Source organism: Lepisosteus platostomus, chromosome 10 (genome assembly GCF_059453375.1).
Source record: "Lepisosteus platostomus isolate fLepPlt1 chromosome 10, fLepPlt1.hap1, whole genome shotgun sequence".
Lineage (NCBI taxonomy): Eukaryota > Metazoa > Chordata > Actinopteri > Semionotiformes > Lepisosteidae > Lepisosteus > Lepisosteus platostomus.
In genome coordinates, this window is record NC_142620.1 from 53929016 (window position 1) to 53956799 (window position 27784).

At 48.2% G+C, this 27784-nt stretch overlaps 2 protein-coding genes and 1 long non-coding RNA gene across 9 annotated transcripts; 2 read left to right on the plus strand and 1 right to left on the minus strand.

The window, feature by feature from the left end:
• On the plus strand, positions 1-14244 carry arr3b (arrestin 3b, retinal (X-arrestin)). Of its 3 annotated transcripts, none has more exons than XM_088597303.1 (17): positions 1-136; positions 3490-3520; positions 4737-4767; positions 4972-5032; positions 5910-5954; positions 6267-6463; positions 6619-6678; positions 6816-6883; positions 7206-7341; positions 7703-7787; positions 8501-8573; positions 9150-9287; positions 9847-9930; positions 10127-10150; positions 10833-10882; positions 12386-12398; positions 12999-14244. In XM_088597303.1, the coding sequence occupies exons 2-17, from the start codon at positions 3510-3512 to the stop codon at positions 13090-13092; spliced, it is 1170 nt and encodes a 389-aa protein (XP_088453429.1). In that variant the 5' UTR covers positions 1-136; positions 3490-3509; the 3' UTR covers positions 13093-14244. The 3 variants fall into 3 exon arrangements, with proteins under 3 accessions (XP_088453429.1, XP_088453430.1, XP_088453431.1); XM_088597304.1 differs by having other exon boundaries at positions 12389-12398; XM_088597305.1 differs by lacking the exon at positions 12386-12398.
• LOC148654075 (uncharacterized) lies at positions 10090-16708 on the minus strand. Its single transcript, XR_015924958.1, has 4 exons — positions 16614-16708; positions 11689-11827; positions 10808-10980; positions 10090-10296 (listed from the first exon to the last, which is right to left on the minus strand). It is a non-coding gene; the product is annotated as an uncharacterized LOC148654075 (long non-coding RNA).
• Positions 15069-26577, plus strand: rab41 (RAB41, member RAS oncogene family). 5 transcript variants are annotated; one of them, XR_015924956.1, is made up of 9 exons: positions 15069-15385; positions 17761-17819; positions 18632-18685; positions 19229-19334; positions 21209-21320; positions 21755-21848; positions 22468-22561; positions 23360-23426; positions 24435-24505. XR_015924956.1 is itself a non-coding variant. In XM_088597310.1 (8 exons), exons 1-8 carry the CDS (start codon positions 15310-15312, stop codon positions 24497-24499), a joined length of 633 nt encoding a protein of 210 aa, XP_088453436.1. In that variant the 5' UTR covers positions 15069-15309; the 3' UTR covers positions 24500-26577. The 5 variants fall into 5 exon arrangements, 4 of the variants coding, with proteins under 4 accessions (XP_088453436.1, XP_088453434.1, XP_088453435.1 ...); XM_088597310.1 differs by lacking the exons at positions 19229-19334; positions 21755-21848 and adding an exon at positions 20683-20788 and having other exon boundaries at positions 24435-26577; XM_088597308.1 differs by lacking the exon at positions 21755-21848 and having other exon boundaries at positions 15070-15385; positions 24435-26577.
• The last annotated feature ends 1207 nt before the right edge of the window (positions 26578-27784 follow it).

Genomic DNA, 27784 nt, shown 5'->3' on the forward strand with positions numbered 1-27784 from the left:
GGTTAAGTCCAGGGGAGGGGGCAGAGGTTGGGGTATAAAAAGAGGTGACAAGAGGCTCTCAGGGCAGACGGCACATCACTGAAGGATTACATCACAGTCAGCAGCGGGACTGCAGGACAGGCTCACACAGCACCAGGTAACTCTGTGGGGTCTCTCCTGCCCCCATCTGTCTGTCTGTCCGTCCATCTGTCTTTCCTCCTGCCTGTTTGCCTGTCTGATTGCCTGCCTGTGCATCTGTCTGTCTTTCCTCATGCCTGTTTGTGCATCTGTCTGTCTTTCCTCCTGCCTGTTTGTGCATCTGTCTGTCTTTCCATCTGTCTTCCCTCCTGCCTGTTTGTCTGTCACGTTGTCTTGATCCTCTGGAAGTGATGGAGGATTTGGAACTGAAACAGACCTGGCTCCTGTTTGTGATCTAAGCGTGTGAATTTTATCATACGTTAAAGAGCTCTGAAACCGGTTTCCTAAAGATGCATGAAGGCCAAGTGTGGCATTCAAAGTGCAATGTCAGGGCAGCATTCCGATGGGCAGGGTAGCAAACCCCAGTCAAGTGACATTCCACAAAATCCTGCCAAAGCCTGCCTTTACTGTACGGGACCAGTCACAACAGTGACCTGAAGGCAAAGAGATATTCAGTCTTGCTTTCCTGTATTCTTGCCTTCACTGCTGTAAACATACAAGTTTGGGCTGTCTGTGGGCAAGAGCAAGATCCTTGCCAATGAGTTACTAAATGCAGGGTTTCACTTCAGGTTAGTCGAACTGCAGCTCGTGGTTTCTGAAGCACATTTACAGAAGGCATACAATACACCAAGCAGCAATATTAAGTTGAAAAGGCTTGTTTCATATGTATAAAACTCAAAAGCATATTATAGAGTCTGAAAGTCTTTTGCTTCTAGAACAATATGTGGACCATCTTCTGTGTGGGTCACAAATTACCTTTGGAAAACTGCAACTGTATTGATGCAGAAAACACACTGTGGTCAATTGCACTCATCATAGATGCTTCATTTTTATTTTATGAGCTGTTCACTTTTGCTGGTGCTTGGAGTTGTAACAGTATAACAGAGATCACATTGTGCCTACAGACTTGAGGAGAGACTGATCTCTAAAAACCTGCTAGGTGATAGATTGTGCTTCTGAATGACTGACAGTCCACATAGTCTGTGAAAGGCAGGAATTTGTTTCTAAAGCCTTCTGATCAGATACTCCACCTCAAAGCAGAAATCATACTGTACACAGATTTGTCAGAATGAAGGTGATCAATATGTTGGGCATGTAGTAACAGTTTGTTAACTTGGAAACTGTTGAGAAAGAGTTGTGAAAGCTCTCCTAAAATTTTATTTTCTAAGTTTTCCATAGGCTTTTTTGCAGTTCAGTTGATTAAGTGATTGGCTGCTGACAGCTATGCCCTGACAAAATTATGTTAATTTATAATTTAGTAGGATTTCACAATGGTTTGCTACAATCTTTGATTTTACCATTCTATACTAGAGTAAACTTAAATAAGTTAAAATATACCAAACATACAAGTTTATTGTAAGATACTGAATTAGCATTATTTGTCCATGTCAGCTATACAATTCATGCCTCAGTTGTCACAGATCATCTTCAATTCTAGATCACAGAAGAGGGAAGTGTTTTGTTGTTACTGTATTTCTACTGTTAAATTACTTTACGACAGCAGAGTCAGACCTGTGTCCGCAAGCCACTTCTTTAATAATAAACCTGTGAGAAGTATTTGCTTTACTGAAATTTAGCAGCTGTTTATATAAAATGAATCTATTTCTGCCATTTGAGTTCTGTCCCGGCTTCTTTGCATTTGCCTTCGTATCCATTGTGCCTGTTGGTACCTTTGGTTGACACCTAAGAAGATGAACTCTTCATGAGCTTCTCAGGCAGCACACTGATGGCTGAGAGGGAGTACCCTGCTGCTAATAATCATCATTTGTCCCTGACAGGTCTGCAGAAGGTCTCTGTTTTTCCAGTTCACCCGTGGAGCACTTTACCCCAATTAGCCCAGATCTCTAACTAACTACTGAGTCATGGCCTGCACAATTTCACCTCCCTCATGCTCGAGCTCTGCAGAGGAAATAGCTTTTCTTTTGTCATGCCCCAGCAGTGAAGGTTACTGACAGCTCGCACCAAGAAAGTCAAATGCAAACATCATGGTTTGTGATGTCTTAGCGTGACGCAGCTCCTGAGGCTCGGTGCAGCTGTTGTTTGCCTTGCCTTGATCGAGGGCTCAGGATGACTGTGATCAACACATCCCCCAGTAGCACACTCAGAGGATGTATGTTTACTATATTAAAAGGGGGAAAGCAGCAGCCATTTGCAAAGGCACACCTATTCCTCTTTTGAGTTCAAACCTGGTGCAATTTACATCCCTGTCAGACAAACCTAACCATTATTTAATTGGCAATGTGTCTACAAATGGTAACAGTGGGCAGACTTTGCCTTGATGTAGCGATAGTCCTCTGGAAACATGCATGGCGTCCAGCAGCAGGCCCTGTGGACAGTGCGGCGCTGTGTTTGGAAGGGAGACCCGGGGTGTGCTGTCCAGAAACCCACCTCTCCCAGGACGTTCTGATGGCAGAGCAGATGGAGCTCATTGCCAGCCTGCGTGACGGAGAGCCGCGGCGTTCCCAGGCTGGCTGCTCCGCAAGCGCTTTCATGGGGATGAGCAGATGGGAAGATCTGAGCGGAGCTAATCCCTGGCTGAGCGTGTTGCTTAGATTAGGGGAATAAAATAAAATCCACCAAGACACTAATCTCATCTGCTCAGATGAACTCCTTCAGATTTGGCTTGGTAATTATAGCAGGGCTACAGCAAGCTGGGATGCTCAGGGTCTGAGACTCCCACAGTGACAGAGCCTGCTCCTCGGACTCTCACTACAATCCCAGTTAAAGAGGCATGGTGCTCTCCATTGTAGTCCCTGGCTGCTTTCAGCTCTGTACCCAGGCAGGCTGATTCCACAGTAAAACCGAAAAACACACTCCCCCAACACAGGGCAGGACTGCACCATCATTCCCTCTTGTAGGACAAGCTTCATCTCCCCAGGAGAAATGCACTCTCTTCCTTTTCTTCGTTCAGTATTAACTGACTCAGGTCACTTGATAAACAAATATCCTTGGAGTGTAAACATAAGGCAGCCCTCTGAATCAGTAGCAGTCATAAGCAAAAAACACTGCAGAGGGACAATTAAATCTGCAAACAGTGAGTTTTGTAGAGCATTCATTATTATTACACTTTGGAGCAAAGTCAAATGGTTCCGATTTTTTTAGCTCTTACATCCTCTCTTGAACAGATAGTTTAACGGAGTATTTTGGTATCAGGGAATACAGCAGTTGAATGTGATAAGTGGGATATTTCAGTGCTGCTGATGCAAATCGGCCCCCAAAATATTGCATTAGTCACTTTACTCTGCTGCTTTCACCAGTGTGATTCCTGTGGCTTGTGCTGTACTGAAATTGTCTTTTTGTTTCCTCACACAGAACAGACACCGAACACAGACATGCCCGGAAAGTAAGTACATATCGCTCTGTTTCACACTGTGAAGTGGTTTATTTTATGTGCTGTAGATTAGCAGCCCAAAATAATTTTTCACTTCCTCATTCTATTGAAAAATGCATTTTGTTCTACAGTTCTTGACAAATATGTCAGTATATTTGGAGTAAACAGATACCAGAGCACTAAGGTCACAACACTTGTATTTTGTGTCTGCTTTCATTCTGTAACCCGAATACACTAAATTCACAAATCAGCTAACTGTAGTACATCACTACAAAACATCACTGTTAGTATTCATTATTAGTATTGTATTGGTCTAATATTAGTAGTAGCAGTAGTGTATTTATTATTTTTGTTATTGCTGCAAATAACATTTTCATTACATTAAAGGTCATCAGCTTAGTGCAATGATCGGTATTCTGAAATATACTGTTTTATTATTATCAAACTCAACACAGAGTGTTTGTCATCCAATCTGTTTGGAGTTGCACAAGCCAAGACAGTTCACTCTTGAATTAAGTTTCAATACGGAAACCCACCACAAGATGTAGCAGCAGCCACAGTTCAATAGCTGCTCAGCCCACATAGTCTGTGAAAGGCAGGAATTTGTTTTTAAAATTTAAAAGCATTATTGATGCTAAATATCAGGCTGGAATATCATCTTAAGTAGTGACTGGAATTTGTAAAGCCATAAAGCTGGGATCTTAGCAGCACTAAAAATATCCCTTCTCTAAAGACACTGGCAGTGAATTGTGGGAAATAAAGAACACTCCAAAGTGTTACCAGAGTTATTTGTATATTTGTTTGTTTTGTTTCTGACTTATGCTGTATGTGCTTTAGCTACTTTAAGCAGCACCAACAGTAGAGTAAGGCAAAGTCCTTCAACAGAAAGATGGGTTGATAGTAAACTCTGTCCACAGAGCTAACTGTGCTCTGCACCAGATAGTGGTCACCAAAAGGCCAATGATTTGTGACTGGAGAGGATAAATCCAATCCAGAGCACTTCAGGGCCAGACAGGGCCATGTTTGTAGCAACTGTATGTCTCCACATGGTCACTATAAATAAGACTGGATGCACATCAAGTGTATTTCTGAGCTCCTGAAGATGGATTAGTAGAAGCAGATCAAGAGAGTTAGATAACAGCTCAAGTTAAGTATCACAAGTGAAGGAGCTAATCTGGAAACACAAACAACCAACCTAAGTGTGTCCTTGCCTGTGCTCTCTTCACAGGGTCTTTAAGAAAACCAGCCCCAATGGGAAGGTAAGAAGGCCCCTGCTTTTACTGAGGCAATTCAACAGTACATGTACTGTATAATCTAGGTTATAAGACTATTGCACAAATGGAACCATGCAACTGTAGTACCACAGTAAGAAACACTTTTCTCACAGCATTCATTCGCAGACTTGCTAGTCAGCTCAATTAGTGTATTGTGCAGTCTGTCCTTACCTCCTCTTCATCTCCCAGCTCTCTCTGTACCTGGGGAAGAGAGACTTTGTGGATCATGTGGACTCTGTGGACCCAGTGGGTAAGTGCAAGTCCCTCCTGATTCCTCTGTTTGCCTCCTCTGCTTTCTGTGACCTGCTGTATCTTTGTTTTTTGTTTTTTTTGGTGAATTGCTTTGAGCTGTTCACTCACAGCGATAAGGTTCCCTGTAAAATCAAACTCAAGTGAGTGACTGGATAAGACTGCAATTGGCTGAATTGGGCCAAGAGGGCTGATCGCCTAATGGGCAGATAACAGAGTTTTGGGTCCAGTTTCTGTTCTCTCACTTACATTCTCATCAGGCCACAGGAAGTGCATTGAGCTCAATGCTCTCCCTGCTGTTCCCTTCTGCTGGTGAATGGAATGGCTTACTCATACCAGACGAGATTTACATTGCAAAATACAACCTTCACTTCCAGCGTCTCTGAAACAATACTCTAATAACACTGGCAGAACATGTGCTCCCAACAGGCTCCAAAAACAAGAGCAAGTAAGAAAACATACATGCCACTCAAAGCACTAAGTCAAAGTCTCTTCCATCGACAATGTAATATTGCACCATAATAATCACATATTGAGTATATTTTCAAGAGCAGGTTACATTAACACTGATAGGCACTAAGAGCTTTATTTTTATCATTCTTTTAAATATTAATGTTGTAGTACTGTAAAACAATTACAGTGCCTTGTAATTAAGTACAAGATGGCTGCTTATTTAATGATTGCTTTACTTACTGTGGAAATGACACAGGCATCTGCAGGCTAAGCCACAGGTCACCAGACAGCTTGTGATAAAGCCCCTAAAGCCCTTTCTGGCAATAGGATGTTATAGGAAAGGTTTGGACAAGGGTATGGCTTCAGATCCCAGAGCTTCAGTCTTGTGTCCTACCTGCATGTAACTTCTCTCTCTTCCCCAACAGATGGAGTGGTCCTTGTGGATCCTGAATATCTTGGCGACAGGAAAGGTACTGTGCCTTTGGAATTGGCGCTTTGTTGGGTATGCTCTTGAGAAAGGCGGGTTGAATTCTACACACCACTGGCACATTTTACCAAACGGTGGAAGGAGAGGCACTTTTCTTGATATAGACAGCAGGAAGAAACAGACTTCCTCAAGGTGTAAGTGAAAGTGCTTGCGCGTGAGTGTCGAATGGGCTGGGTGCCTCCAGTCTGTTCCAGGCTCTCAGTGCGGCTGGGGGCTGAAAGTGTCTGCAGTACAGAATGGGACAGCGGCTCTCCTGCTGCAGGTCAGTAACCCTGTCCCCCTGGTCTCTGTACAGCCTACGTGACGATGGCCTGTGCCTTCCGCTACGGCCGAGACGACCTGGACGTGATTGGGCTGTCATTCAGGAAGGACATCTACCTGGCTACCCTCCAGATCTACCCCCCCGAGGGTGGAGAGAAGCCCCCCAACACCCCCATGCAGGAGCAGCTGCTGAAGAAGCTGGGAGCAAATGCCTACCCTTTCCATTTCGAGGTAGATAATATCTCACTTCCACAGTCCTGCCTCTCTCACACTTCCTCTTCCTCTCTGCCTCTCGCTGGAGAGCTGTCAAGCACAGATATCCTTCAGTGGAGGCGAATGGTGGAGAGCAGGTGTCAATTAATACTCTCCCCTTGTCTGTATTTCAGATTCCAAATAACCTGCCCTGCTCCGTCACCCTGCAGCCTGGGCCTGATGACGTGGGCAAGGTAACCCCCCTCCGCGTCTCAATCCCCCCCGGCGACGTGATCGCAGATGCAGATGCAGATGCAGATCGCAAAGCCAAAGCACTGAACTGGAGGGCGACATGACTAAGCCTCTGTCTCTGCTCATCTTCTCTCTGCAGTCCTGCGGGGTGGACTTTGAGATCAAGGGATTCTGTGCAGAGAACCTGGAAGAGAAAATCCACAAGAGGTGAGGCACTGTTTCTCGCTTCTTGTCCAGAACTGCCACGTACCCATGTCAAATACCAGTACACAGTGCTAACCACACACACCCTGAGAGCGATGAGCCCCAATTTCCAGAGCAGGCTGATGTTTAAAAGTATTGACTATGAAACTTCTCATCTGGCATTTCATTCCTTGGCAGAAGCATAATATATCTGTCACCACTGCAGTGCATTTAAGCATTCTGTCCCTCTAAGCCCAGGACAGAGATCAGAACTGCTTTCTGCCCTGTTCTCCTCTGCAGGCTTGCCAACTAACAGCCCATGCTTTCTTTCCTGTGGTGTGTCCAGGAACTCGGTGAGGCTGATCATTAGGAAGGTCCAGTTCGCCCCCGACAACACAGGCAAGGGGCCCAAGGCAGAAACCACCAGGCAGTTCATGATGTCAGACAAGCCCCTGCATCTCGAGGTCTCGCTCGATAAGGAGGTGAGGGGGGTTCTCCCCAGCTGTTCAGGCTCCTTATTCAGTAGCCTCCCTGGACTGCCCATCACTGCAGATCCCAGCTGAAAGTACAGCAATCTGGGCCACAAAAGCAGTCTCTGGTTTCAAGGATTGTAGGGCTGTGACTCTCAGGATAGTTACCTTGTGACATCAGGTCACAAGATGAGCACATCACCAAAATCTTTGTTTCACCCTACAAAATGATAGAAACTTGTGATTCTTAGGCGTAGATGAGATCGCAGTGGAAATTCCCAATGTCAACCCCCAGCTCACCACGGCAAGTTCAGATGGACAGGCAGATTTGGAGAGCTGAGCAATTCCATTTTTTTTTTTGGTTTATTCACAGATCTTTTATCACGGGGATCCGATTGCGGTGAACATAAAAATCAACAATGAAACCAACAAGATTGTGAAGAAAACGAAGATCGGTAGTAAGTCGAAGAGAGAAATTTGCCATGAGCCTGATAGGCCAGTAAACTACAGGTGAAGCAAGACAGGCTGAAGGTCCCATCCAGTTCCTAACTCTTCCTCTGTCTTAAAAGAGGTGGCTTGCTTGGCCTTTGTTGAAGGGTTATGCTTCATTGTATTTCATCTAGCGCAAAAGTGCAGAGTGGGTTTGATGGTGTTTACCCTTGGCCAGTTTGATTGCCACCACTTGTGGTGTGGGGTGGAGTGGTTTGGGAGTCGTTAGCCTGTATCATTTTGGGAGAAGCTACCCACTAGATTCCATGCGGGTAAATCATGTAACAACATGTTCCGCCTTGTCTCTGCATACCAGTCTCAGTGAGTGTTCTGTGTATAACACAGGGGTCTTCAGCCCAAGTCCTGGAGGGCCCTAATCAAGTCAGTCTTATGGGTCACCTGTTTTTTAAGATTGGCATCATCTGTAAGAACTGATGAATCAAGCAAGTAATTGAGAGAAAACTAATCCTTGAATCCTTGAAGTATTTAGCTTTGTAGTCCGAAATGATCTCTAAATCACATGAGTAATCACCTTTTTAATTCATTACATTCGAATTGTTCCACATCTTTAGAAACTGGTGATTTAATGGTGACCTACAGAACCTGCTGGACTGGGGATCTGCAAGCTCTGGGTTGGAGATCTGTGATCTAAGGTTGAATAACACTGTCTCTCTGTCCTCAGTTGAACAGATCACAGATGTGGTGCTTTACTCGCTGGATAAATACTCCAAGGGTGTACTATCTGAGGAATTTACGTAAGTATCTGTCATCTAAATCCACTTCTCTAATGCAACAGCACCCAGAATGATAAGAGCTCACAAAAATATTCTGAAGGTGGATAAAACCGGCAAGGAATTAAGCCCAGGTGATTGAACATTGTTTCTTCCATTCATTTTGACATACTTAGCACATTTAATTCACAATTACATCATAACAGATTATGACCATTAAAATACTTAGGGATAGACACTTCAGAAAGTGATAGATAAAATTGCAATACAGAAAGAAAAGCCTTAGGATAAACTGTGATTTTCAGAAACGACAGCTGTAGCAAAGTCATAGTCACGGTCTCTGTGGAAACGGAATTGGAAAGCGGTTTCAACAGACATTTGAAAAGATCTTCAAGATTTAGTTTAATTAATTACTTTCTGAACTATTGGCCTTAAACGCCTTGTGGTCGTGATGGGGAGGGGGGAATTAGAGGAGTTAGAGGGTTCCTGTTTCTTTCCCCTGGGGTGTGGAAGGGCTTGACACCCCCAGACCAACGTCAGCCCTCTCAGTGCCACATGATAACCCCCACTCCCCATCCCCGCCCCCTCTGTGCGGCACAGGGACACCGTCAACGGCAGCTCCAGCTTCTCCAAGACCTACTTCATCACACCCCTCCTGTCCAACAACCGCGAGAAGCGCGGCCTGGCCCTGGACGGCAAGCTGAAGGACCAAGACACCAACCTGGCCTCCACCACCATGTGAGCCCCCCCCCCCCGCCTGTCTCCCCCCTGGCTGACACGCTGACGACTTCACATCCCCTGGGCCTGCTGATCCAGGAATGACCCGGAGCCGTCAGCAGGGACACAGAACTGTTCAAAGGCAGCAGCCATGGACAGCTGCTGCACTCCCCAGCGTGACAAACCTGCACCTCGCCTGGTGCTGTCCATAGCAAACACACAGCGCTATCCCACAATTCGGCTGCAAACCGCACAACATGTGAATATTAATGAGCCGTGACCCTTCCACGACACTTCAAAACAGAATCATCTAAAACCCTAACGAATGCAAATCAACGTCTATGGTAGCTTATCCTGATTGAATATATGCAAAAGCCAAATTAGAAGTTTTTGTACACATCCCTATTTTGATTTGGGGGGGGGGGGTAAGATCTAATTTATTCCTCTCTATTTAATTAATGACACATCTTCAACACAACCAAATACAGTCCACAGTCCCCCGGTCAACCGTCAGCAGACCATTCCAGTTATTCCTCCTCCGGTTATGTAATGGATGACCTGTCATCTCTCTGTCTCTCAGTCTGCGACCAGGGGTGGATAAGGAGGTTCTGGGAATCCTGGTCTCCTACAAGCTGAAGGTCAACCTCATGGTGTCCAGAGGAGGGTAAAGGACGCAATCTTTGAGTCTCAGAACCTTTTTTCTTTGTTTCGGAGTTATGCTGTAAATGTATGACACATGATGTATATTACAAGCATACATTTTTACAATGTACAGTAATTAACAATAATGTCTACCTGATCTGTGTCCCTAAACCCTCACCAGTAATGTAATTCTGGTTTTCTTGTCTGTTTTTACCCAGGATTTTAGGGGACCTAACAGCCAGGTAAATTCAAACGTTCATTGTCTACCTGTTTGTTTTGTTGTGGACCTCAGGAACTGAGGCACTGAAGTTGTCCTCACAGGTGTGCTCCAGAGAGCAGGGTCAGGTTTCACATGACAGCTTTCACTTGGGGCTACTTCGTAGGGGACCTTGAAGAGCATTTCAGCGAATCATTATTCGTTAGTTTTATATTGGAAGTGTAATATATAGTGTCCCAATCAAATGGTTAATTTTTAATGCTAATTTTCGTACAAGTGAGATGTGGGAGATAAAAGACATTTGCACGCAGTTCCCCAAAGGATTGAAATGAGTTTTAATTTGTTCTGAAAATAATTACCATTTTCCAGAGCACACCCAAAAAGACACACAAAGTGCATCTTCTTCAATGCTTTGAATCCAGTGAAGGTTTTCTAATCTGAGTACAGCCCTGGTCACTCTCCAGTGTTGCAATGGAGGGTATTTAGGAGAGACCACTGCATAAGCATTAGAACTATACAATGCTTTCTCCACACATGGCACAATTGCTGTTTGTGACAACAGTTATCCTCGCTATATACTGTATTCTGAAATATCACATTCTACAGATGTCTTTCTCCCTAGAATTGGGAAGAACCCCAGATCAGGTCCTACGCAGGGGTTACACAAAGGAGACTGTCTCACCTGATTCGTTGTTTTGTCTCTGCAGCGATGTTGGAGTGGAGCTCCCCTTTACCCTCATGCACCCCAAACCCAGCGGTAAGTCTCCCGGGACAGCACGCAAGCACTGAGGAAACTGACTTCTTATTGGGGTGCTCTGCCTTGTACATTTCTGTGCCTTAAGGGACACCACACACCTGTGGAAAGAAAGAAAAGAATTTCAACATGCCGATAAAATAATATATTTTTGATGCAGACAGACTGTATGTATATCTTTATCAGACTGTATGTATATAGTTTTATATTTTCCGTCACTTGCAGCTTACTGTACCCAATTATAATAAGACCTGATACAAGCAAAGGATCTAATGTGATCAGTTACAGGAAATCTAACAGAATTTCATCACCCCCTTTACCTTTAAAATTCACTAGACAGCTACAACTACTGATGTTCATGTCACATGAAAATTTTTAAATATCTCATAGCAAATATTATATCTTATAATATGTAAATATCTTTTAACTATTATTATCTATTAACATCTTATAGTTGTCTCAAGATAGCACATGTAGATGGGAAATGGGACTATTTTCATATGTAAAGGCTATGATTCTCTAATCAGCAAGCTGAACGAGCTTTCATTTTCTGCCTGGTTCATTTTCTAACGACTGGACACTTTGTCCACTTTGAAAAATAAAAGATGGAGACTCTAGGAGTGGGGCAACATGGTGACACAGTCGTTAGCCTCCCTGCCTTGCACTTCCTGCCTGCCCGGGTTCAATTCCTGGGCTGCCTGGGCTGCTATCTGTGTGGGGTTCGTACGTTCTCCCCATGTTTACATGTGCTTCCTCTGGGTGCTCCAGTTTCTGCCCACAGTCCAAAGACATGCTGGGGGGCTCATTACCTTCAGGGAAAACTGGACCTGGTGCAAGTGTAGGTGTCCATCTGTCTGTGAGTGCACTACAACGGCCTGGTGTCTTGTCCAGGGTGTATCCTGCTCCAGCTGGTTGCTTGCTGGGATACGCTCCAGCTTCCCCACGAGCCTAAATTGGAAGAGGTGTAGCGGAGCTAGTTCTGATAGGGTGACGTCAGCGCCCTCACTGCGCGTAGCAGGGGCCTCAGGCGCCTGGGCTGGGGGGGGTCTCCTTTAGCTCACTCGGCTGGTGCCCTGTTGCGTTACACCGGAGACCCGGGTTCGCGCCCCAGGTGTGCGGGACGGAACGGGTGGCGGGGGGCACGACACCGCGCGGAACGGCGACGGTCACAGAGGCACTTCTAAAATGGATTGATGAATGGACTCTTGGAGTGGAAACGTGTACCGTATGTACATGTGGATGCTGCACATTGGTGGTGGTGGAGGGGAGTCCCCATTACCTGTAAAGCGCTTTGAGTGGAGTGTCCAGAAAAAGTGCTATATAAGTGTAAGCAATTATTATTATTATTATTATTACCGTATAATTGTATAACATAAGTACTGCATGTCTACTGCTGCTTTACTGCTTTGCCCTGTACAACAGCACCCTCTGGTGGAGACGTGTTTAGTGACTGATCTGGACTTCTCTCTCTTTCTCTTTTGCCTTACTTTATCCCTTGACACGAAGCAGAAAGTGTCAGGTAAGTAGTAATGAGACACGCGCAGTGGCAGAGAGAGAGCCCGCCCTTGTGTTCAGTGCAGGTCAATGGGAAAAGAGAGGAGGCCTGGACACAGAGTGACAAGGGCTCTGATTCAGGGCATGAATGAGCCCTGGAAGGCTTGGTCTTGGGCCCACAGCTGGTGGAATACATGGAGAGTCAGAGGGGTCTGAGTGATCTGGCACTGGCAGGTCAAACTCTACAGACTAAACATTCCAGTCTGAAATCACACCTCTCTGCTGCACCAACGCAGCTCACAAGCTGTGACGGTTTAGTAAAAAAAACAGCATAACTGCATTTTGCTAATATATGAATTTGATATGAATTTAATCAATGGGCACAAGGGAATTAACAGCTTTCTTGACATCTGCCCGTTTGTTCTAGGGCAATTAAACCCATGAAAGCCAGCATTTTCCCCTAGCTTTTCAGAAATGTGCGATTGTTTTCAGTTTCGCCTACTCGCTTGCACAGTATATCTGCCTGTAGAAATGTCATCCCACCTGTGTGATAAAAAGCCCTCTCGGGCTGTGTGGTGTCGTGGGGGCTGACAGGATCTGCCTGTGTCTGTTTCGTGAACTGCAGCCAGGAGGACATTGTGATCGAGGAGTTTGCCCGGCAGAAGCTGAAAGGGGAGAAAGACGATGAAGAAGAAAAGGAGGACCAGGAGGAAAAGTAGTGTGGGGACTGGCCCGTGGTGGACAGGCAGAAGGACAGCTGGACGTTGAGAACCAGGCAGAATGCCCATTAGCGCCACAATTAGAATTCTGTCATTAAAAACATAACATTGCTGTGCTTTCTCTGAAATAGGGGGTGGAGATGCATTCATTTTTTTATTATTTATAGCTCAGTAGTGCAATCCTAGGGGTACTGAGGCACAGACACACTGAGCCGAAACTGCTCATGGAGAAACATAAGCAAAAACAGTTACACAGTTCAAAACAAATCTGTCTCAAAACACATTTTCAGGATCACATTTCTCTTGTAGCTATAGCATGTGAGTGAGGTGCATCATTTCAAAAGAAGAGGCCTTCTCAACTGGCCGTGGAGAATACATTTCCGAGTGAAGTACAACTGCTTTTGGAATCAGACACCTCAGGGCTATGCTAGACACTTAGTTCTCTGTAGGAGTGGTTTACCTGTGTGAACTAAGGGGCTGCAGGAGCTCAGTTGTGCACACCCAGCTCTGACAGGTGCAGGCCTGTGGCTTAAGCCACATGTCAATGCCCCCGAAGACTGGAGTCACGGGCCGGGAACGGAGGGCACACTGGCTGTGCTGGGGAGCGGCATTGCAGATCCCCTCTGGACACTCAGGGTGGCTGTCCAGCAACAAGGGCAAAGTCTGTTCATCTTTCAGGACCCAGCATCCCTTGCCACGTCGCTTCCGCTACCAAATGTTTTGTTGGGGTTTTTTAGCATTATTTCATTCATGTACCTGCTGATTTGTAGAGGTGGGTGTTTAGAGGCCCCTGCGGCACCTGTGTAGCTCCAGTATTAGAGTTTCCACGAGGGCAGCGCTACACAGCCGCTCAGCCACAGGGCTGGTCTCCTCCCGGGCACTCCTGCACTGGAAAGGGGGCTCGGTCAAGGAGTGGGGGTGTAGCGATTTCTGTTCTCTAGAGGGAGTGTTTGTGGGGTTTAATTTACTGTGTGACCTGACACAGCCAGATTGTCAAAGGAACTGAGTGCATGTTCACTGCTGAAGGGATCGCTGGTGGGCTTCTTCAGAGTTATACATAAATGTACCGTATGTATAAGCAAACCATCATGCTGTCTGAAGGAACTGGGATGCGGGGTGAGAACCACAGCTCTGATTAAAAGTATGAGGTTATATCTTTCTCTCTGTGTTGTATTTAAAGAAACTATCTTTAAACACTGTCATGCCTCAGGGTCTCTTACAATACTAATCTAAAGGTTTCGCTAAAGATTCTGGACGCCTGGAAACCTATTGGATATATACTGTATATACATTTTGCCATTTGGGATTTCACAGTAAAAGCACACCGTGCACGGTGAGATTGGCAATGTTTCCACATTTCTTTTTCTGCACCAGTCAATCTTCCTTCATCGAATAGAGTAGGGGTGTAACCCTGGCGTCCTGGCCAAATTTCCCATTGGCCCTTACCAATCATGGCCTCCTAATAATCCCCCTCTATGAATTGGCTTCATTACTCTGCTCTCCTCCCCACTGAGAGCTGATGTGTGGGGAGCGTTCTGGCGCACTATGGTTGCCGTCACATCATCCAGGTGGATGCTACACACTGGTGGTGGTGGTGGAGGAGATCCCCATTACCAGTAAAGCGCTTTGAGTGGAGGGTCCAGAAAAGCGCTATATAAGTGTAAGCAATTATTATTTTTATCGTCAAAGGGCTTGAGGAAAGAAAGTGCATTGTGGTAAAAAAATAAAATAAAAAAGACTGCTGTCCCGTCGGATTCAAAGATACTCTGTTGTCTACAAATATTGAACGGCATCTGGATGGCGCTTTGAGCCATGGCTTTAATCGCCCGTGGGTTCATGATCTTGGGTGGATTACTACAGAAATCTTAACCGATTCACCCCTAAACCCGGCTGATTCAACCTCTTCGTGGCAGTGACATCAGCAGGCCACACCCGGCTATCCAGTCCACCATGACGTCACCCCTCCCCTCCCCCGCTTGCGCTGACGACACCTCTTGTTGGTGGAAGTGACGCGCAGGCGTGCGGAGCTGTCATCCGTTTTCAATCCTAGCTTCTCCTCTCTGTCCTGTGCTCGGACTTGGGCACCGGTTCCGACCCGGCTCCGGACTGGTTCGGCTTGCCTTTGGGTATTCCCTCCCCACTCCCTCCCTGCTGTGCGGCGCTGACTGACACACAAGCACACAAACACACGCCACCCCTCTCATTCGAGGAAAGAAAATGTCCACCACCGGCGGCGGAGAGTTCGGTAACCCCCTGCGGAAATTCAAGCTTGTTTTCCTAGGCGAGCAAAGCGGTGAGTCCTGTGGATGAGTGGGGGCGAGGCCGGGGGTTGCGATCTTCCCGCAGTTCTGTTGCTTTTCCGCCCTTCAGAGAGCACGGAGCCCCCGCGGAGCGGCAGCGGCGGGCCGAGCGACAGCATGCGGGGTGCGGGGGAATACGGGAGCGAGGGTCGGGGATGCAGAGGCCCTGTGAGCGCTGGCTGGGGAGAGAGAGGCTTGGGTGGGGACTGCATCTCTGCATCTTGACACGCTGGCTCGGGAGGGAAAGCGCTAGGGGACGCCGCGGGAAGGGGGGGTGTCTGAGGGTTTGGGCGAAACCGGTCGCCCGTCACACAGCGGGGTTCGTCTTGATGTCGCTTCGCTAACGAGAAACGAGATCGAAACGAGCCCGTCATCGGCTCCCCGATGCACCAGCATTATGCTGTGTGAACGCGCTCTCTCTTTTTGTGTGTGGGGGGGTGGTCTGTCATTCTGTGCCTGACTTGCAGAAAATATGCGAAGATTACTATTAGGATTTTTTTTTTTCATTTTAATGTTAAGCCTCACATTCTGCGAGCTTGCGCAGAACTTGATGTGAAGGTACCGATTTTGTGTGTATACTGTATATATGACATAGGAACAAGTAATAGGTTTATTCCATGCTGAAAAAAAAGAAGAAAACACAACGTTTCGGCCGTGGAGCCTTCTTCAGGTGAATAACATGTATATGTCATATCAACGAAGGCTTTAGTTTTTGTGCGGCGAAACCTATATAAAATCCGTTTTAAGAGTGGCGGTCATCTACTCCCTAATCAGGCGTTCTTCATCCGTAATGCAATGGAGACTAGTACCGTCCTCATCATGACGCTTCGTCTTGTGGGGAGTTATTTGCGTGGTGCCAAGGTAACACGGCTGCAGAAACCTGCGTACTCAGTGCGTTACTGAAGGGATCGGGGAGATCGATCCGCGCCGGCCTGATCCAGTCTCCGGGGTAACTAAGGTCGTTTTTGTCTTCTCATCGTTATGGTACAGCTCATCCATGCCACCCGTAGAGAATCGATCACTCCGGCGCAGCCCCGGGTCCGAGAGGCGCCCCCACACCCCTCCCCTCGCGCGCTTCTGCACCTCCGCTGGATGTAATTGGTCTGGAGCTGCTCGCTTGTTTAGACCTTTATTTAACTATGTTTTTTCTTCATTGCGTCTTAAATGTGAGACATTCCCAGCAACATCAGCACACAGAACGGCACGGACTCCAGCCCTTACCTTCCTGGCTGTGTTTTAGTCCGAAAGCGCTCCTGCGACTTGATCTCATGACGATGAGTAAGACACATGTGGGGGTGCCCCTATATCAGACACGCCCACAACTAAAGCCTGTCGCCGCTAGACACGCCCACAGTGGGGGGGGGTGTCCGTGTGTCGGACACGCCCATCGCTTCCAGCTTTTTTCCCCCTCTGCAGGGGTCCCGTTGGTTGCAAATCTGGCAGCACGCCTGAATGTGGACAGTTCTGAAACTCGGACATTGGGGCTTATGGGGTTGATACACATCCCGTTTGGCCTTTAAAGAGCCGAAAGCAACTGTACAGATATCCCCGAAATAGAAAACTGAAATCAATGAATCTGTGAAGACAAAGCCCAGAAGACAAAGTGTTCCTCCAGGACTCGCAGACCCGGACAACACAGTTGAGCAGAATCTGATTCACTCAATCGGTTCAAGTTTGAAATGGAATGGGAGGAAGCCCCAGCGTGTTAAAATGGTCAAGCGTTCAAATTAATCCCATTATTTACCCACTTGCCAGTTCAGTTGTGTAACAGAGCCGAGCTGGAACAAAACCCGGGACTGGAGGTCCCGGATTGGGAACCCCTGCTGTTGACAATTCCAAGTGTCTCCCAATAACATCCAGTACTTCAGCCGCTTGGAAAAACAGTTGTTGATGTCAGAATATATCCGGAGTTTCCATTTGGTTTTTGTTCAGAAGCAGTAGGAGGTACAGTAACGTCACACCGCTAGAGTGGGTCCTGTAGTGAACTGTTATACGGGGGATGAGGGCTGCTTGGCTTCCCTCCTGGACGGCCCTGCGGGTCTCTCTAAGTCTGCAGGAAGAGCTGTCAGGCCCCTGCAGCTGGCCCCGGCCGATAGTGTGTCCGCCTGACTGGCCCAAGGCCGAGTGGACCCCCAGGACAGGAGCTGGACAGCCCCCAGCAGTGGTAGCCCACCAGTTTGGTTCAGGCTGGACAGTGGGGAGCAGCAGGCGGTTTCAGCTGGGCAGGACTTTGTCCGACCCCACAGTGGCCAGTGGGACCCCACTGTACGGGTTTCACGAGGCTGCGTTCAGGTGGGGATCCCCAGCGGCCTGTGGCTTTGGGGCGCGCGGATGCTAACGGCCAGTCTCCCTGTGTTTGTTCCTGCAGTGGGGAAGACCTCGCTCATCACCAGGTTCATGTACGACAGCTTTGACAACACCTACCAGGTAAACTGGCCGGTGCCAGGGCCCCCCGGTCCAATCAGCGCGTTGAGCCATTTCTGTCTGCCTCCTGGGACTGCGGGGCTGAAGCCAGCAGGTCTCTGGCTGCAGCTACAGCCTTCTCTTCTGGAACAATCCGTAGCCTGACTTTGCAGGAGGGAACTGTCACTCTACATTGTACTGGAGATGTGAATGTATTTCTTTGACTTTTGTTAATAAGAATTCAGTCAATAATCAGAACTTGAACAGAGTAGGAGCATTATATTATTGCATTGTCTAGGATACCCTGCTTTCAGTACACAAATGCCCATCTAGGTTCTAGCCTTCTGTTAAACGCCCATACATATATAGTTCAAGTAGGGAGCTGCGTCTGCATGCAGAGGAACAAGTAAAGGTTTATTCCCCGATGAGAAGAAAAGAAACACAATGTTTCGGTTGTGGAACCTTCTTCGGGTGTAAATATATATAACTACTGTATATATATATATTCATAATACCTATTATAAATAGAATACCTATATATATATTCCGCTATCAGCATGAACTTGACGTTGAGCTTGTGATTGGATTTTTAGATTTGGCTTCAAGTTTGAGCCTCTGAGAAAGATGGACAGAGCTGATAGCTGTTGCAATTAAAGCCTCAGGAGCTCTCCCCGGTGAGGCCAGCTTCCAGAGCTGATGAGGCAAGAGGAGGTGTCCCATCTGCACGCGGGGCTGGGGGCTGGGGGCTGGGGGCTGGGGGCTGGGGGCCCATGCTTGTGCTTCAGTACAAGCGCTGAGCGTCTTTGTTTAAAGCGACATGCCATCTTCTTTTGCAGGCAACCATTGGAATAGATTTCCTGTCGAAGACCATGTATTTAGAGGATCGTACGGTAAGCTCCTCTTTCTGTTCCCTCTCTTGCCTGGGCGGCAGAGCTGTCAGCTTGTGTGTGTGTGTGTGTGTGGGAGTATGTGGCGTGTGCGCAGTATATGAACGAGCGCGCACTGCGTGTTAGTGACAGTGCCTTTAACACCCAGTCTAAAAGCATAAATTCTCCTTTTCCTGTGATACAGTATAAACCCATTTACAACTAACCCACGGTTCGAACAGAATGAAGGACGTTGTCTGGGAATCTGGCGGGAATGTGTATAAAGATCTTTGGCTCAGGAAGGACATCTACTGTTTTATCTTCTCGACAAATGATTTTCATTGTTTTGACTCTAAATCCACCCCCCAGTCCATTGAAGTTTTGTTTCCCTTATCAGTTTGTTTGCCTTCATCATTTGTCTTCTGTTCTGCGTTAGTTTTAAGTTTCCATCTGTTTTGTTTTTTGTTTTGTTTTTTCACGTTTGGCCTGTTCCCGTACCGCCGGCCCCGTCACCCCCCCACCCCACCCCCACCCCCCCACCGTGTCGCGCGGGCGGCCGATCCGCAGATCCGGCTGCAGCTGTGGGACACGGCCGGGCAGGAGCGCTTCCGCAGCCTCATCCCCAGCTACATCCGCGACTCCGCCGCCGCGGTGGTGGTGTATGACATCGCAAGTAGGTACCCCCCCCCCCTCGCGGAGCAGGCTGGGCGTCGCAGTTCCATCACGCAGCACGCGGACCCCCCCCCAGAACGAGGCTCGTGGCTGCTGCACAGTCGCGCCGTGCGAGACCAGGCCTCTCGGCTCGGCGAGCCCGTTGTGGTGGTTGGCGGCTGATTAACCAGAGGGTCTCAGCCAGCTCGTTCGTTCACGGGAGGAAGGGAATTGGCTTCAGCAAGCATGGCGGGATAGCCTGTACCACATCCCCGTCGCCCCTTTGCGTTTAAGAAGTGCTGTTTCAGTTTTGCTGGTACTTCCTGTGTGGTCCCCCCTTGCGACCTCTGGTTTGTCTTTTTTCCCCACTCGTCGTTCTGAAGAATGGGCCGACTTGGACGGTGCCCTGCAGGATTCCGGGTCCTCGCACCAGCTGCCATCGGGACCTTCTCTGTGCAGATCTAAAGGCCCGTCAGTGGAGCACATTCCATCAAGCGCTGGAACGTATCTGGTTCCTCTTCTCTGGGCTGGGGAATAAGGCTGCGGAGTAGTTGACCACAGTCTTCTCAGTCCGCAATGCTGGGGCGTAGCCCCCCCCTGCAGTGGGCGCTGCGTCTCCTTGCTTGCCGCGTCTTGAAAGAGGAATGGTGTTTGCTGAAGCCGATATCCTACCTTCCTTCGGGAAACAGCTGGATGAGATCGGTGGATCTCGCGCGAGACCCCTGGATCGCTGACTACCTCACGAGCTCGACCGGCCGAATGACTGACCTCTCGCTGGTCACCCCTCTCGCTCGCGCCCGGGCAGGTGGGCCTTGCGCAGCCGCCTGGGCGACGCGTCGGCCTGGAGCTGCCCTCATGCTCCCACCTGGGCCATGTCGCTGTTTTTTAGAAGGGTGCAGAATGTTCCAGTGGGAGCTGTTTCTCGCTCACTGGGCTGCAAGCGCAGCGCAGGTGTGTCCAGTTGCACTCATGCTGATGGAATGCTGACTGCCCAGTCGCTGGTGCAGGAATCAAGGAAACGCTGTCAGATAATGGCTGCCTTGAAGTCCAGCCTAGTGCTGACGTGTATAAGGTGTGCCGATACGTTTTCCTACTGGAGAGAATCCAGAGTCATTCGGTTTGGGTATGAAAGTCACATGTGTCCTGCAGCTGTTATCTGAAGCGTTTTCTCTGGCTTTTCGCCGATACTGAAGATGGGCAGTGAGGCGGCAGGTCTTTGACTCTTCGCAAAGCTCTTTCTCTCGCTGTCTGCAGCTCTTTCACTTTTGCTCTGTCCCCCCCCCACCCCCCCCCCGTCCTCCTCCTCCGGCCCCCTTTTCTTCATCTCTCCCCCCTCCCCCCCCCCCCGTCTCCTGCCTTCCTCCTCTCAGGTTCGGCTGCAGCTGTGGGACACAGCCGGGCAGGAGCGTTTCCGCAGCCTCATTCCCAGCTACATCCGCGACTCCACCATCGCTGTCGTGGTGTATGACATCACCAGTGAGTTGGTGCTTTCCTGCCCCGTCTCTGGGCCTGTTTCCTGGTGTCCATTAATGCGTGGGGCGGGGTGATGCGGGGCAGGGTGGGGTGTTGTGGGGATAGGTGGGGGTCTACAGCTGACAGGCTGTGGACCTGCCAGGCCTGGGTGTGCCCTTGTGTGTCCTCTCGGGATCCGCTTCTCACTCAGCTCTTGGTATATTGTGTCCCTGTCCTTGTGGGATGTAAATACAGATTTGGAAGTAAAGCATACACTGTATCTTCATCATCAGTGGAGCCTTGGGCACTGCTTCTTTCAGCTCTTACAGTATTTCGGATACTTAGTGTGAAAGTCTCCTTTCTTGCTCAGAAAGGTTGCTATACGAGCCACACAGGGTGGCTTGGGTTATAATCCTATGAATTGTCATCGTTTTTCCTCCTCAGACCTCAACTCCTTCCAGCAAACCTCAAAGTGGATCGATGACGTCAGAACGGAGAGAGGAAGTGATGTCATCATCATGCTGGTGGGGAACAAAACGGACCTGGCCGATAAGAGGTATGGGGTCCGTACTGAGAGGATGGGAGGTGTCACCGAGTGGCTGCTGGCTGGGATTCGAGGTTGTGCTTTTCTGTGCGCAGTCACGTTTAAATCAAATCCAGGAACAACAGCGGAGGTGCTCCTTAGAGCAGCCTGCTTCTCCTTTCCTCCCCAAAGACTGCTTTTTTAAGACTTTTTTTAAAATCATATTTTGTTCTTCTTTTAGCATCACTGTTATTCTCATTTTAAAGAATAATGCGGTACTCGCTTATTATTTGCTTCCTTTTAATTTCACATTTTTATTGTTTTGTTATGAAGTTGGCTCTGTTTCCTGGAGTTACGTTGCTTTTTTCTAGACACGTGTGTTCTGTTTATTTTTCCCCCGTTCTGTTTCTCCCCCCCCGGTCACTCTTTGATTTGCTGTCCCCCCCCCCCCCCACTCCCTGCGGCAGGCAGGTGTCTGTAGAGGCCGCCGAGAAGAAAGCGCGGGAGCTCAATGTGATGTACGTAGAGACCAGCGCCAAGGCAGGATATAACGTCAAGCAGGTGGGTGTCCGGCAGCCGCAGGCCTGCGAGCCGGAATCTCGGAAAAAAACCCACGATCGCCCGAGAGGGATGTTCTGGTCTCGCCGCCCTTCCTGTGCAGAGCGTGCCACGGGCGCAGAGAGAGCGTCTGGACTCTGATCGGCATGCGCTGACCCCCCTGTTGAAGGCCACCCTTCTGTGTCGGCAGTCTCTCGCTCCAGCGCTTGCTCAGGAGACTCGGTAGTAAAAAGGGGAGGGCAGCGTTCGTGTCTGTGTGTCCCGTGGCTTGGTGCCTCTTAAAAACGCTTCTCCGATCCTCAGATTCAGGTTTAGTGGTCGTAGGCACTTCCTCTCTGTTGAGTAATTGTCCTGTGAACGAAAGGCTTAATACTCACTATCTGAGACTCTTCTGTCAGGTCTTTCCTGGCTGACTTGGGAAAGCAGGTCGTGCTCTGTTGAGCCGCTAACCTTGAATTCTCTCCACTGATTTCGGGACCCGCTCCGAGCTCACCTGTCTGTCTCTCTCTCTCTCTCTTTCTCCCTCTCCCTTCTTCTCGGATTTTGTGTTTTTATTACGTCATCTCTCCGTCTCTGTCCGTTTGTCTGCCCTGTCTGTGCCTCTGTCCGCTGGCTGGAGCAGGCAGATCACCACAGAAGAGGGCGAGCAGAGAGCTAAGGAACTGAACGTCATGTTCATTGAGACCAGCGCAAAGACTGGCTACAATGTCAAACAGGTATAGACACGGACTGTCCAGCCCAGCCTGTGCCTACCCTTCCCTCCTCCTGCCTCTGTCCTCTCCCATCTCTCCCAGCCTTTCCTCCTAGTTCCTGCCCTTCCTCACTGCCTCACTCTGGGGTCGTCCACTGCCTCTGCTGCCTTCCTCAGCAGTCTGTGGTGTTTCAGTTCAACTGCATCTGTCTGCTGCTTTAACAGCAGGCAGAGGCTTCGGGGTGTCTCCTTAACCTCACAGAGCTGTGAATGTGCTGGCGGGGCATGGCTCGTATCACATCCTGTGGTTGCTTTTATTCACAATACAAGTGGCTGAGGGCTTGCCTGCGTTGGGCTCGTTCCTCATCAGCCTGTTTTGTTTTTAGTGTGTATTTGCAGTACTGAACCAGCATGCTGGTTATCCACCTTCTGTGCTGTAGGTGCTTTTGAAAGCTCTCAGGAGAAAATGAACGAGAGATCCAAGGAAATGTTCTGCTAAATATAAATAAGTCATAACTTACTGCAGGTATGGAATTAAATTATTCACTGCTGCTCTTCTCTCCTGTCTTCTTAGTGAGTTTAGATTGCCGAATCCTAAGCAGCAGTGAATCTCTTGACAGCAGAAGCATTCAATCAGAAAGAAGCTTGGCCAGGAATAGCTTGTAAAAATGTTCATGTGGCCTGATTAAGTAGTGGCAGACGTTCAGATACAGGCCCGTGGTTGTACAGTTCAAGGATCAAGGACAGCGCCACGCAGACAGCTCTAGTCCGAGACACAACGGGACTGAAGTTTCTCCCCCTCCCCCCCCTCCCTGTCCCTCAGTTGTTCCGCCGCGTGGCTGCAGCGCTGCCAGGGATGGACAGCACACCTGAGAAGAGTAAAGAGGACAGTATCCTTCCCAGCAGGCCTGTGGGCTGTGTGTGAGGGGGGTGGGGGTGGGGACGGGGGTTGTGGTCAGTACTGTCCTGATTTATGTCAGAGTTCAGTTCTGGAAACTGGTCCATAAGTCCAGTTCTGCATGAGTGGGATTTCACCATGCCATGTGCACTGCTTTGTACCTTGAAGACTGGGGGTTCCTGTGCTGTCCTACACACTGTCTGGCTCACAGGAACGCATTTTGTAATGCAGGGTATGCTGCACAAAAAATCAAAACACCATTCATGCGTTTTGATCAGTGTGCCTCATCATATTTACTGAATGGACTCCATAGACCTAAAAATAACAACGTGTGGAGTAAGCAGTGGACATTTATTTGAGCAAGCGCTACTGCACGTGGCTATAAGCAGTTCCTACTCAATGGATCTGTAAAAAAAAATCACACAGATGGTGTTTTGTCATTTACATCTTTGTGGTTTTTGAGTGCCTATAGTTGCATCCACCTCTGTGTCCAGCCAGGGAGCCAGCCTTGTCCAATTTTGCTGGATGGAAGGACGGGGTTCCCTTTTCAAGTTTAGGAATGTCCTTATTCTACAGCCTGGGCTGCTGTAAAACACAGAAATCGTATCATTCCTGTGGACAGAGAAGGATGCAGGTTCTGTACCCCCGGGGGACCTGTCCGGCTCTGCTTTATTAAGCCCACGGCACCTCAGCCCGCCTCAGTTTCTGGGCCTGGGGTCCTGCCCCACAGCGCTGGAAGGCTGCAGGCCCCGGTACTGACTGGAGCTCATGGCGGGTCGTGATGGGGGAAGGTTTCACAGGGCCTGAATGGGGACGTAGAGTAACAAAGCAGCACGTGTCTGCTCTGCATGGGAAGGACGAATAAAGAGCCCGTGACGGCCTGCCCTCGAGCCTGCGAGAGAGGAGCAATGCACTTCCGGCTCCCGGCGGAGAAGGCAGGCCGTCGGGTGCGGCCGTTTTCCGTGCTGTGCGCTAGCGATCCTTGACAGGGGCGCCTCAGTGATCGACATCAAGCTGGAGAAGCCGCCGGAACAGCCCGTCACCGAGAGCAGCTGCTCCTGCTAGTGCCGCCCCCCTCCCGCCCTCCTCTCCCAACAGCTCGACTCTCATTGGCCACTCGCACCGACCGCGTCACCACGCCATTGGCTAGAGAACCTGTTTCCTCGTCGACTCAGTGACTTTCGGAGTAACCGTGTGGATGTGCTAACTACTCTGTATTTAAGCAAAACGAGACAAAAAAAAAAGTTTAAAAGTGTAAACTAATTAAAACACAGGATAAGTTAAATGCCGATACGTTCTAATCTCATCTATTCTGACTGCATGGCGTATGTAGGATTGCAGACTGAGATAGCTTCTCCCTCCACTCTTTTGAGTTCTTGCACTTTTTCTGGAGCAAATTTGGTGCCGTTTCCACTCTTGTCATTGGTGAATAATGGTTAAAAAAAGTGTTAAAAATTATATAAATATATTGTATTGTGAATGTTGAAATGTGAAGAAGGCCACTTCTGTGCAGCTGAAAGAAGTAACTTTGTTTTATTTCACCCGTTGCTTCAATGTCTTGGTTTTGCTTTGAAACGCGACAGCTGTTCCATCGTGGTACCCAGACCTGGTGGTCATGCTGAATAGGCTGGGCAGGATGTGAAGAGGGAGAGTTCTCAATAGCCCTTTCCGACAGTGAGCATGAAATTACTTCAATACATTCATAGTTGATTTTTACTTTTTCAAAGCAGAATCCTGTCCCAGAGCCTGTTATAAAGTAATTTGAGATCCCTGGTCACCGATGGGTCACACTGTCATTTCCAGCAAGAGGTGTTTTTCCTCAATTCTAAATCCTGTGATTTTTTTTTAATAGGTGCCGTAACAACGGTATTGTCCATCCATGCCACCCAGTCCAATCTTGCCATCTTCAGAGAACATATTCCTCCCTGCTTTATCACACGAGTGAAAATCAAATGCTGTCTTTTAACATCCAAACAGAGCTCAACTCGACAAACCTTAGTTTAAGCCAGGAAACTATTCACACTTGATAACGGAGGGCATTTTCAAGTAAGGGTGTGCTAGCTATTGAACAGGAAGAACTAAGGCAGCAAGAGAGAGAGATGGACCTTGTATATATTCTGTAGAAGGCCCGTTTACCCAGCATGCCACATTGATGTACATATGAAATGACCCACCACGGCGCTGTTTTCACCCGACAGTCTGCTGTACCGTGCTGCAGTACGGTGCTTGCTTAGAATGGAGGTTCCCCCGTTTACTCAGATGGGGCCGCGGTCAGTCCCCGCGTCTCCAACCGGTAGCAGAGGAGGTTTTCCGAACGAGCCCTTACAGCTCGGATGAGGGAGAACTCGGCGGGCGATGGGAAGTGAACGGGGAAACTGCGGAGCTGGAGCTGTTGCCTTATGCCGTGCAATCCGAGTCTGGTCAAGGTCCCGGCCCGCGAGGGGCTGGTCTGAGCCAGTCTTGTGAGTGGCCAGTAGACCCGGCTGCTTGCCGGCCTGCTCCTGTGGAAATGCAGTGCAAGTGAAGTGTGTTCGTTGCCCTCTGCCCTCTGGCCCCTGTCTGAGTTGCTTGCTTTTGTCCTTTCTTATGATTCGTAAATATTGAAATATTTTTCGCTGGACTATACTTGCAACAAAAGGAAGCCAGTTGTTAAGTTTTGAATTTTGTACCTTAAAACGCAGGGGGGCTCCAAACTCCCCCCCCCTCCCCCATCTCACCGCAGTCGTATTCGAACCCAGGCCTGTCTCTGTGTCTCTGCAGTAGTGTGTCTGTGTCAGTCTGCACTGGGCTGGAAAGACACTCTCCCCACAGGATCAACACTAACCCCACCTTCCCTGCCCACTGGGCCTATTCACTGTAGTTTGTCTGACAATGTTTAAGAAGATTTTAAAAAATGTAGATATTAATTTGACTATCCTGTTTGAAAGAACCCTCTTTATCTGAACTGGTCACTTTTAAGTAATTTGTCACTGACTGAATATTCAGCTCTGTGCTATCTGGAGTGTGTCTGTCCATTTTAAACCTGCTGTCCACTAGTCTTTAGCGAAGTTTGTGTGAATAATGTACTATCTGCTGTAAAAACAAATAAAAAAAAACACCGAAGTGTATCACGGAGAAATAAAGTTAAGAGGTTTCACCAAAAACTTGGTTTCTCTCTCCCGCTTGATATAATGTGGAAACAGAACTAGGTCCTGGGTAGCAAAGGAACAAGTAACAGGTTTATTCCCTGCTGAAAAGAGAAGAAAGAAAACACAACGTTTCGCCCGTGAAGCCTTCTTCAGGTGTGAGAAAAACAGGGCAGTAAGCAAAGGTAATGTCTTTATTTTAAAGGACATTACCTGCACGGACGAAACGTTGTGTTTTCTTTCTTCTCTTTTCAGCAGGGAATAAACCTGTTACTTGTTCCTTTGCAGCCTACGCATGCTGACGCAGCTGCCCACCTGAACTACCAGGTCCTGGGTATGTTGCGTGCAGTTCTCCCATTGCCCACTAGGCGGCCCACTCCTCGCAGATTTGACAGACCCTAGAAGCTGCTTAAATACTGCTGTAGTGACTGGACTAGGTCAGAGTTAAAACACAGATGTTTTTATTTAATATTGCAAGCAAATGTTAATTAAGGCTGACGTTTTAGACGAGTACTACCTTTATTGTGAATATCAAAACGTCGCCATTAACTGAGCCTGGAACATTTCACTATTTTAACACATTTTAAAGGCTTAAAACAACTTCAACCTCAACAAATTATTTTATGCGGCGCTCGAGGGGTAGGGGTGATCCCTGTGACACCTGTTAGCTGTTATTTGGAGTGGGAGGGCGAAAAATAAATTATGTAGTTTGTGGGGGAGACCTTTTTGGTTTTGGAAAAGGGGCACATAAAAAAAAAGATTTTCTTAAAACTAGCAGGTCTTGATTCATCGTTACCTGTAGGAAAAGGGGGACATTGATGCTCCGCATATTCTGTGTAATGTAAACGGGTTAAAAATGAACAGGGTCATTGTAAAAGGGTCTTTTTATTACGGTATGCTGTGCACCGTAAAGGTTCAGACATCGAAGCTTGCCAAGCCTTACAAGAAAGCGTTTTAAATGCAGTTCAAAAGAAGAGGTTTGCGACCACGACCTGTGAAGTCAGTGAAGCAGAGGGAGAGCCTGCAGGACCACACTTTGCGTTATGAAGTTCAGAACATGATGCAGTCTGTTCCGGGCTGTTCTGGGCCTTTCTGACAGTGAATGAACTTGACTGTGCGCCTCTCGGTCTGACTTTCCACTGACGTCACTGTCACGCTTCCAACGAAGCGCAGTACTGTTCTGTGCGACTGTGAGGGAAAAGGTGTTTCTTCCCCTAGAACATAC

What these genes read in the sequence shown, in the direction of transcription:
- rab41 (XM_088597310.1), top strand. Translation starts at nt 15,310, where the DNA reads ATGTCCACCACCGGCGGCGGAGAGTTCGGTAACCCCCTGCGGAAATTC. An exon ending in TGTATTTAGAGGATCGTACG is followed by an intron (nt 18,686 to 20,682) that starts GTAAGCTCCTCT and finishes TCCTCCTCTCAG; the next exon opens with GTTCGGCTGCAGCTGTGGGA. An exon ending in TGAGAAGAGTAAAGAGGACA is followed by an intron (nt 23,427 to 24,434) that starts GTATCCTTCCCA and finishes GGGGCGCCTCAG; the next exon opens with TGATCGACATCAAGCTGGAG.
- arr3b (XM_088597303.1), top strand. An exon ending in CCTACCCTTTCCATTTCGAG is followed by an intron (nt 6,464 to 6,618) that starts GTAGATAATATC and finishes TCTGTATTTCAG; the next exon opens with ATTCCAAATAACCTGCCCTG. An exon ending in AGGTCTCGCTCGATAAGGAG is followed by an intron (nt 7,342 to 7,702) that starts GTGAGGGGGGTT and finishes GTTTATTCACAG; the next exon opens with ATCTTTTATCACGGGGATCC.